Source organism: Pempheris klunzingeri, chromosome 10, assembly GCF_042242105.1.
Source record: "Pempheris klunzingeri isolate RE-2024b chromosome 10, fPemKlu1.hap1, whole genome shotgun sequence".
Lineage (NCBI taxonomy): Eukaryota > Metazoa > Chordata > Actinopteri > Acropomatiformes > Pempheridae > Pempheris > Pempheris klunzingeri.
Window position 1 is genome coordinate 17,986,411 of NC_092021.1, and position 10,601 is coordinate 17,997,011.

At 40.8% G+C, this 10,601-nt stretch overlaps 2 protein-coding genes across 2 annotated transcripts in view; both read right to left on the bottom strand.

The window, feature by feature from the left end:
• The window catches only part of pde11a (phosphodiesterase 11a), a 35,567-nt gene extending 31,146 nt beyond the window's left edge, over window positions 1–4,421 (bottom strand). The window contains exons 1-2 of the mRNA XM_070838466.1: window positions 3,633–4,421; window positions 2,805–2,963 (exon numbers count right to left, since the gene is read on the bottom strand). Coding sequence (XP_070694567.1) covers window positions 2,805–2,963; window positions 3,633–4,421 — 948 coding nt within the window. The remainder of the gene's footprint in view (window positions 1–2,804; window positions 2,964–3,632) is intronic.
• A 1,483-nt stretch (window positions 4,422–5,904) lies between these two features.
• LOC139208314 (cytochrome c-like) lies at window positions 5,905–7,531 on the bottom strand. The gene is made up of 3 exons (XM_070837952.1): window positions 7,405–7,531; window positions 6,605–6,783; window positions 5,905–6,500 (listed from the first exon to the last, which is right to left on the bottom strand). The coding sequence occupies exons 2-3, from the start codon at window positions 6,774–6,776 to the stop codon at window positions 6,355–6,357; spliced, it is 318 nt and encodes a 105-aa protein (XP_070694053.1). The 5' UTR covers window positions 6,777–6,783; window positions 7,405–7,531; the 3' UTR covers window positions 5,905–6,354.
• Window positions 7,532–10,601: the final 3,070 nt, after the last annotated feature.

Sequence of the window (10,601 nt, forward strand, 5' to 3'; positions counted from 1 at the left end):
GTCGGATCAAAAAACAGAATATCTGTGGAGAAATTATGACAGCTTATCTCAATTTTTGTCCTGTGCACACATTCACACGTGGTAGCCACCTAGTTCCAGTCTGATCGAAATAGATGATGTAGCCTTATATCTACTAATCTACTAGTTAGTAGATATCTACTAATCCTATGTTGCTGCTGTCAACTCTTTGGCAACCATCCAAAAGCACAACAATGGTGAAATGTAAATGATTAAACTACAGACCGACACTCTGGCTGTCCCACTGAGCTTGGATATTGTGAACAGCTTATATACAGTTGTTATTCTTGGTGGCACTACAACACGGTCCTGACCCTTTGGAAGACACTGCCTTAGGAAAATTTGATGATGCTGAGAGATGAGCTATGACCCAACTCAGACTCAGGGCAAATATGCTGCATGTCAGACTGAGCTAGAGGAATTTATCATTTTGGACACATGAACAAATGGAGTTTGTTACCAGCTCTCAATCACGAAACAGATATACAATGTGTGTTGCTTGTGAAATATTCAGTTTGAAAAAAATATAGCACAGAGGTAAAAGTATATCACGAGCTACATTCGAACTCTGAAAATGATATGTGCCGTGGATAGCAGCCAGTCTGATAAGGGCATCGCATTTTCAGGGTTGCCACTAAAAATTATTGTTATCGTCACAACACAAAACAAAACAACCAAAATCCACGGCACCTGAAAAGACTAATTTTATATTTTTTAACTGCATGTGTGGTTTAGAACCTAGAATTCCAATTAAGTCATTATTAGACCCAATCGAATTATAGCCAATTTATCAGTCAGCGATTTTTTCAGCTGATTTGGGCCAATTACAGAAATGTCATATCTGTGATAGGCCCAACGTTTTCCGGTATACACTAACATGAAAACTTTTTTTACAGAACACAGAAAGCGATGTTTGGGGTGATTCAGAAATGTTTTCAACACATACTTTGTCCTGCAGAGCACGATCTATTTAACTCTATTTAACTTCAATATAACTAATATAACATTCACCCTGTTCCATGTCGTAGCTATCCTGCTATAGCCTGTCAGCATAATCGGTGATGTAGTAGATTGAAATGTGATCTTTCTGCAACTCAGCAGATGCCGGTGCCGTAGTAGACTTGTTAAATGTTGATTTCACGCTATGTTGTTATGTAGTTGGTGAGAATCAATGCTGGACACTAAATAAACAACGTCCTCTGTTTAGCCATTGAAATAAAGCAAAAAACAAAATGGCAACTCAGTGTGAGTATCAGGGCACAAAAAGGTTCCTCTAAGCGAAGAATCACCCAACAATGAATGAAATGTTCCACGTCATGACCATGCTTGCAGGTCACAGTGCAAAATATAACATGCAGAGGGGACAACATATGAGAAAATCGTACTTTTCACTAAAATCCATCCCGCTTTTTATCTGCTATTGCTAACTCGTAAGTTTAACATTGTATTTGCCTACAAAAAAACTGTGCAACATCACTGAAAGGCCTCACATGAGTAACAAAGCTTATGAGCATTTTACTTCCAGCCTATTCTTTCCTCTGCACATCACTACTTCACTGTGCTTCAATACTAAGAAGACTGAAAGTCTAAAGCCACAGTAGCAGCTCAGTAAAAGTGTTAAAGCGAGCATGATAACGGGCTTACAATGACGATGCTAACAGACTGATTAGCTGGTAACGCTTAATTTAGTGTGTTAGCATGCTAACATTTGCTAATTAGTCTGATTGGGAAGACTAATTAGCAAATATTGGACAACATGAAATTTTGACTTGGTGATGGCACTGAACAAAAAGTCGGGGTATCACGAAAGTTATTTTGTGTCAACAATCATGGCAATTCATCCAGCAGTTGTCGAAATGTTTTACTCTGAGCAATGTCAAGCTCAAGTCAGAAGATCACCAAAGTGATTAGGAGACACCATCTGGAAACCATGAACATCTGTCATACATTTCATATAAGTCAAAATATGTCAAAGTTGTGGTGGCACAAGAAGAAATGTCAGAGGATTACAAGTTATTACGTCTGTACAAAACGTCTTTGGACCAAACGGATAGACCAACCAAAACGCCCTGCGGCAAATGTGGCTACACAGTGTTACAAAACTATCATTTTATCATAGAACCATGTGTCAATATGGTTATTCATTTATGTGTGATGAAAAGCCCACGATGGCCAAGTATAATCCCTACCTCCTTCTCTTATTTTGCTACTCTGTCAATAAAAACACCAGTGCTGTATGTAAGCATTAAAGATGTAGAGCATAATGGAGTCTGGTGGCTTTGAACTAGGAGATATAACGGCTGTTTCTGGGTAAACAGAAAGGATCTTAACAGGTCTATCTCTGTTGGGATCCTTTCTGTAATGTTGTCAGATGCTTTGAATAACAATCTGAGCCTGTCAGTGGCAAAAACAAGCACCTTTAGCAGCAGACATAAAGGATGAATCCGTGAAGGATCCATGAAGGATTTACAGATTTACAGCCACTGTAGCACATTCACCGCCTGAACTCGGCTGCTGGCTGAGACAAACTACTGGACCAATTCTAAAAGTTTTTGTACCCACCAGTCTGGGTGTAAAGTAGGGCTAAAGTTTAAAAATAGTGGAGTGAGGAAGGAAGTCTGCCTTTAACATGTGCAGAAAACACAAATGTAATACACAGAGACTGAGGTGATAATAACTGGTTGTAAGTCAAGAGAACAAATCTCAAACAAGGAAAAAGCCAAGCCAAGCAGGCAGCATGTGATCTTCACCCTGCATTTACACAGAAACTATAATAATGAAATTACCTTTTCGTCATCTTCAGTGAACAGTTCTCCACTTGAAGACTTGTTGATGGCCTGAGCAACTCCAATGATCTCTCCATCACTGTTGCGAATGGGCATGCACAGGAGTGACTTGGTTTTGTACCCTGTCAGCTTGTCAATTTCATCACTGAAGCGGCGATCCTGCAACCCACAGGGACAGTACAAAAGAAAGACACGGTGTAAGCACTTATTGCTTAAAACAAATGCAGTTTTCCCTTTTCACTTTCAGATGACAGTGCAGTAAAGTGTACGACTCATCAGGACTCTCCCGGACAGAAAACAGGGGGCTCAATAAAGTCAGTGTGACAGACTACAGCATCATTTCATACCTGCTGTGTAACATTTTGCCATAAACCTGGACAAAACTGAAGCGGTGCCAAGATGGCTGCAGTGTCTGGACATTAAAGCAATGTGCATTTTCATTTCTATCACTTCTTTTCTACCGTAAATGTTCTGTCAAACAAGAGGAGCTCTGCTTCAGACTTTTTGTCCACATTGAAAACAAGACAAATCTGCTTCCTTTGGCAGCTTTAATGTAATATAGTGTTGCCTTGCTGTCTCAAAATGAAGGCAAACACAGTGGAAACAACAAGGAGAGAATAAAACATCTCCTTTATCAGCTTCTTTTTTTTTTACTCAGTGATGTTTTAATGTGAATGTGTGGTGTTGACGTGAGCTTTGTCCGGCTGACTGTGGGTGTTGCTTTCCAGGCTCTCAGCTCTGTTACAGTTTTATTGATGATGAATTAACTCTCTTTCTGTGATTCAAGCAAATGCACAGGAGCATGCGTGCACAGGGAGGAGCGGGCACCTGGTAAGCGTCAGGAATGTTCACCGTCTCTCCGTGTTCAGCCACATATCCGATAATTCCTTTCCCCCAGGGCACTTGAACTTCATCTGAATTCATTGAGGGTAAAACTGTGGTACCTGCGTGCACGTCAAAGAATTTGGACACCAGTGTCTTCTTGTTGCCCGTCCCCTCCACTAAAAACAAGGAGCAGCGGTCTGCGTCGACCATAATACAAACAAACACCAGGATTTTGTAGCTGAGACTCGTTAGATCCAAGTCGTTGGATATGTCCTTTACAAGCTCCAGGAAAAACTCTCTTTCGTTGTGTTCTTTGAGGTAATATTTAAAATCCACGGCTGTGGACGGGTACTGGGGGATGTTGACTCTGGACTCCAGCAGTGCGCTCAGTATGTGCGCAGTGGTCGGGGGCAGAGAGCTGGCTTTCCTCAGCAGGGCTCTCCTCCTCATGCTCGTCAGGGGCTCCTGGGCCCTGGAGTTCACATGTTCGTCGTATGTCCTGTTGACATTAATGGCCTTTGATCTGGCGAAAGTTTTGCGCAGCTCCTTCTGCGAGGCTCTCCTTTGCAGACCGTCACATTTGCTCGCCCAGCTGTCTTTGCACGCGTTGCTCTTCTCCTCTCTCGGCTCGGCGGGAGCTGCAGCCGCCGGACTTTTGCTCGCCTGGTGATTCTTCAGCCATTTCTCCACCATGCCGTAATTCCCCTTTCTGTTCAGGTAGTCCTCGAATAACTCGGGATGCGAGTCCAGAAAACTTTCCACGTCGGAGAACACCATATTTGGCACTGCCATATCTGTTCTTCGGATGGTCCTCAGTGAGCAAAATCCATGAAGTCGCGCAGAGAAATATCATCTATGAAGCTTTACTGGGGGTTAAAGTGGAGAATCATCTGAATGCCACAACTTCCAAGGTTATGAAGGAAACACCCCTGGAGCTCTGGCTGCACATCCAGTTTCCACTCTGTGGGGAGAAGGATGGAGACTCCCTTTGCGCACCAGCATCTTCCTCCACAGCATCTCCACACCGTGCACCCAATCCAAGAACATGAAAGTAGATCTAAGCAAAGCGGCGTGGAGGCAAATTGAGCCTCGCGTAGACTATCAAAGGCATTGGAAATCTGACAGAGAGCCACTACCGAGCATCACCGTCGTGCGGGTCTTCTTGTGTGCAGATGACGCTGGCTGTGGTTGGCTCGGTCCCGCTGACGCTCGCCTCGTCACACAGACAGGGGCTCCGGGTTGCTTCAGCAGTCAGCCCTCTGGCCATTTGAACCGTTTGCCCTCCTCAGAGAGGCGCTCTAAGTATGATGCTGATGCTGAGGATGATGATAATTGGGGTAAATTACTTTATCGTCTCAGCATGTATAATCTATGATGCATTTTGTAAATTATTAAGATGTAAAAATGGTGGATTACAGTGGTGGATGTTTGCCTATTGGTGATTATTTCAGATTATTGCAGTGATTTTTAAGGCGTCTTAAAAGACCCTATGTGGGTGGATTATAATCTAATTTAATTAAATTATACTAGTAACGTCAAAACATAGAGGATTCTACTAGAATAATCAACATGAAGGACTGGCACCTGAAGAAAAATGTTTTTCATAGCAATAACACCAGATAATGCAACTCGACAATATATTTACTTTACAATCTGGGATCTGCATTGGTTGGTCTATACCTTTCAATTATGTAACAGTGACTTTTATTGGCAGGAGGATGTCAGAAAATCAAATTCCTTTATACATTTTTAGTGAATGCGTGCAGGTATGACATTTGAACGCTAGAGGGAGCTAAACTCCACAGCTTAGACTGAGGATAAAAGCTCCACAGCCCAGTTCTGATGCACAAACCAACTTCCTCAACTTTTTCTGAGGCTAAACAACCTACAAATGTAACCAACAGTCTCAAACCCATGTGCTGATTGTTACATTATCAGCTCCCAAGTATAAATGGGCCTTTTAAAGCTACAAATTTCAAGTCACTTCATTTATAGGAGGAAGCTACTCTTCTAGAAATCAACCAAACATGTTTCTGTGAAAGAGTAATATGCATCTACTTCCCCTTGATGAGGAAAATGTATGACCCGCATACACTCTGGTATATAAAAAATAGAATATATCAGTCTAATTTGGTTCACTATTCTACATGAGCCAAAACTCTTTAAGTAAGCACTTAATTACAGCCTCATCCACAATCTGTATTTAGACACCGTTTAGTAATTAAACCAAAACTGATCACACATTCACTTTTAAGAACAGATCAGGTCAAACAAGTTGGCAATTAATGTCAGATTTATTCAACTTGCAAACTCATAAAGGACAATAAAAAGACTGTTGATGGATCATCATATTGGAAGCAGAAAAGGCATATTCATTCCCAGAACAAATAATTATTAAGACAACTTGGTAATAAACTAATAAAGTATTGAGGGAAAAAAAATAATACCGGCATTAAACACATAAGACACAGCTTTCAGTCCTCACATTCTGAATACACAGTAAATGGTTTAATAATTTATGTTAGAAAAGTAACCTGTTAAAACCAGGGGATATCGTTTACTCCACCACAAAAGGAGGAGCTTATCAGAAACAGAGGTACAACTGTAAACAAACGTATCATGCCAGCACCACTCAGGTTGCCACCCATTCAAGAATGATGAGTCCTGACCTCTTCTGCAGTTTGTCAGGACACAAATAGGCAACGGCGTACAGATTAAGTGTTCTTTATGAAGTTGCAGATTTCAGATATGCAATTAGGTCAGCTCGTTCATTCTTCTTCTTGATGCCAGCGAAGATCATCTTTGTTCCTGGAATGTATTTCTTGGGGTTCTCCAAGTAAATCATCAAGGTGTCTTCGTCCCAAGTGATGCCTGGAATTAAAAATGTGTTGAAACAGCAGAATATAATGTTTAAACCATACAGGATGATTCCTAGGACTGTTCCAATTCTGTAAATACACGTGTTCAGTGTTTACCTTTGCTTTTGTTGGCATCAGTATAGGAGTAGCCCTCTGCCTGACCCGTTTTGCGTCCGAAAAGACCCCAAAGGTTGGGCCCAACCTTGTGCTTCCCACCATTCTCCACAGTATGGCACTGGGCACATTTCTGGACAAACGCCTTCTTGCCCTTGTTAAGATCTACAGGCATGGTGTCTCTGAAGGAAAGAATACACAAATGTCCTTTTAGGCAACGGTAATCACTGAGTTATGTTTAAATACTTCTATTGCAAAATGAAAATGTGTTAATATCCTTGCATAATGTTTCATTAATAAAATTGTACAACCTATGTCGTCACTCAGCCACAAGGGGGAGCTCACGTTCAAGTGGTTGCGCAACTATTGTAGTCTGGCATTGTTACAAAACTGACTTGGGTAACGGACTTGCTGAAAAAGCACACAGCTGCTATTTTAAAAACACAAAACAAACATGTACACGTTTATCATCTCCTTGATAATGACGAGTTCCCGCTAAACACTGGTTACATACGGTGGCTTATCTTTAATGTTAAATAATGTTCATACCAACATTTGGAGGAAACATTTACGATGAATTAAAAGTATCTAATGTAACATTGATGGAGATATCCCACAGTAAACATACATGGGACTCAGCTTAGATAAAAGGAGAAGTGCTCTCCGGAAACATGTAGGGAGACCGGCAGTGGACCACGTTGCACATGAAAGTGACCGGCACAGACACTTTTAACTCACATGGAAAGACCTGACACAAAGAAAACCACCGGAAAAGTTTGATATTTTGATGAAAAACATCTTACCTTTTCTTGATATGTATTCAGACGACTAATTGGGTCCTTTTCCCTCAGTTTTATTCCTCCTGCCGGTTCCTTCAGCTCTGATCTCCAACCTGCTTCCTGCTCGTAAAGTTACTCCCGATGAAACGTCATCAGTCAGCTGACCCGTTTCATGAAACTAGTTACGTCACACAGTCCTTCAATGAGCTCTGTTATCAAATTGCGCAACACGAAACCTCCACGTTTCTGATAAAACGACGGCTGTGAATGTAATGATCTTAAAAATGTATTTATTAAAATTTAATTCTAGTTACACTTACTGGGATTAACGATATATCAGTGTTTCCTGGCGATGCGTGACAATAAACAGCCAAATGTGAGTGTCACACTGTTGGAAATGTTCTGCTGCTGTCTTTTGATTTCCCACACATGTACACCAACATGTTTCCCCGGTTCTTCTATTCCGGCAATGACATATTGGGAGTATGTCAGGTTGGGTCAGGTTATGAAATGTGATATCCAACCACATTTCCGAGACAGACACAAACAGATGAGAGGAGTTTATGGTTATGGTTAACCTATTATTTATGTGTGTGTGTGTGTGTGTGTGTGTGTGTGTGTGTGTGTGTGTATGAGTGAAAGACCCAGGTGTGAACCAGTTTCCAAGATACCTTGATGCCGGAGCACCACACACTAATGAGCTCCACACCATCACAAACAAAGTGGAGTTTCATAAGGTCACTCTGGCCATTCAAACATTCAATCCCTCAATACTGGCCTGATTTTTTTAGGTGGGTTTGCTTTCACTGATACTGAGGTCACCTTGTCTCTCGACTCTCACATCACCAGGGAGCAGTGCTTGCTGCTTTTCCCGCTGTATCTGAGGGCCATCAGACTTGTGACTGACAGACAACTGGATTACACTCAAATATTTACCTTAAAAGGGATTGTTTGGATCATTTGAAGTGGGGTTGTATGAGGTACTTTCACAGTTTGTGTATCACTTACAGTAGATGGCGGTCGGCACGGCACGGAGTCCAGTCACAGACGTTAAGTAATGTACTGCTGTGGACTGAGCAGCAGGAAGAACTTATTTCAGCCACTACCGCTGCCTCATCAACTAACACATTGGTTTGAATCTGAATTATCCATTTAAAACACCAACGTCACACAATAACACAAACTAATATATAAAGAACAAGAAATAAAAATAGAAAAGAGAAATTAAAAAAATCTATACATAAAAAGCAATTAAGCCAAAGAGGGAAAAAAGAAAAGTACAATGACATTTAAATTGAAGAAATCTAAATCAAACATGTACACATACATGTGTTGACCTGATCAGGCTGAAAGTTGGAGAAGATCTATCTTTTCAGTAGAATAAGTCTCCTGCTGAGATCCTGCTGTGCTGTTCCAAATAATGCCATTATGGAAAGTGGTTTTATGGACAGTCCTAATAGATCAGAAAAGGATCTAAATATGGATAAGAAATCTTTGGGCATAGCCAAAACATGTGTGAGAGGTGTAGTGCAAGCTTAACGCTTGTTCACACACAAACTGAGGCTATGATTTGATTAACTTTATCCTTACAAAACCTTCATATTACACTACTTTAGGGCAGTAACAGAGTATCTTATCTACAGGTAACCACAGGTAACCACGCTTATCTTATCGCGAGATTTGGCTGAAGCGTGATCTCACGTTCTGACGTACGTTACTAGTTAGCATGTCTACAACTAGCGTTTATTATGCTAATTAGCTACGGGATTTTTCTCATATGAGCCTCACTTTATCAGTCTTTTTGAAAAGCCGATACACGTTCCCGGGGTTTCACACCCATATTCTAACTAAATATATCTTCTGACATTTTGAATAGTAAAAATTGAGCGTCTAACTATTTTAACTAAGATGCAACAACTAGCTAGCCTTAAAACTAAAATGAGAGTTTTGGGAATATGTCGGCCGGAGAATCCAAACCAAACTCTCTGCTCCGCTGCTCTGTCTGGTAGGCTTCTCTTGATTTTTTTCTCTAAGTTATTACTTCTAATTACCAAGCCCAACGACATTTAGCTCTGGTTTGGTCCAACTCTGGAGAAAATTGGCTAACAGATGCTTGATTTGGGGTAAATTGACTCATTTACTAATAGTGGAAGAAAACCATGTAACTTTACGGAGTTCTTTGTATAAAAGTACCCAAACCACAATGTAAAATACTTCATCACAAGCAACACGAAGCACTGCACCAAACATTTACTGGTCCTGCTCACCCACACAGGTGTCTCCATTTTTCAGGAGGATTCTGGAGCTGCTGGAGTGAACTTCTCCATTCAGACAAGTGGGGGAGCCATTGGTCACAGTCTGGAGAAGAGGTCTGCTCAGGTACACCTGTGTGGGTGGATTATAGGTGTGTGTGTGTGTGTGTGTGTGTGTGTGTGTGTGTGTGTGTGTGTGTGTGTGTGTGTGTGTGTGTGTGTGTGTGTGTGTGTGTGTGTGTTACGTTTTTGCAACATCGTTACAGTTAATATTGGAACAAAAGGCTCATTGTTGGGTTGTTTGATTTATAAAAAGGCTTCAGATTCTATTAACTTCTGTGTTTTTCGATCATTTTTAATCTACAAGTAACCGTAACCAAAGAATCTAATGATCTATTTGGATATTATGAATCTTTGATCATGATAACCAGACATGGATTTTATTCCAATAGTTTACTTCAGAGAATAATTATGTTCTAAGGTTTCTGTTTCCAAGAGCAAATGTGAATCTATTCTGTAATAACTCCCCAGTGGGATACTGTTAGAGTTTTGTAATGTGTTTCTTTATTTTTGGGGGTAACTGGCAACAATAAATAACAGGTACAGATTCAAGTGTGAGCCTGAATTTTAGCCTCATAGTCTCCATATAATGCTCTTCTTGATAACACCTGAATTTAGACTGTTGTCAGCTTTTCTGTGGAATAAATCACAAGGGTGGAAACTGGGTCTGTCATAGTACCTTAAAATGTTCTGTAATAAATGTAGAAGAGGTAGAGAGCAGTTTCCACAAACTGTGTTATGTTTTTTTTTTTTTTTTTTTGGAAACATTTGTCCCAGCAGATGTGAGGTCCTTGTTTGTGAACTGCCACCTGATATCTGTAAGAGTTTGTGAGAGGCTTTTCCAGGCAACAGTACAGTTTAGATAAGGTTTGAACCAGTAAACACAAAGGTTAAAGTGGTGTTACGCTT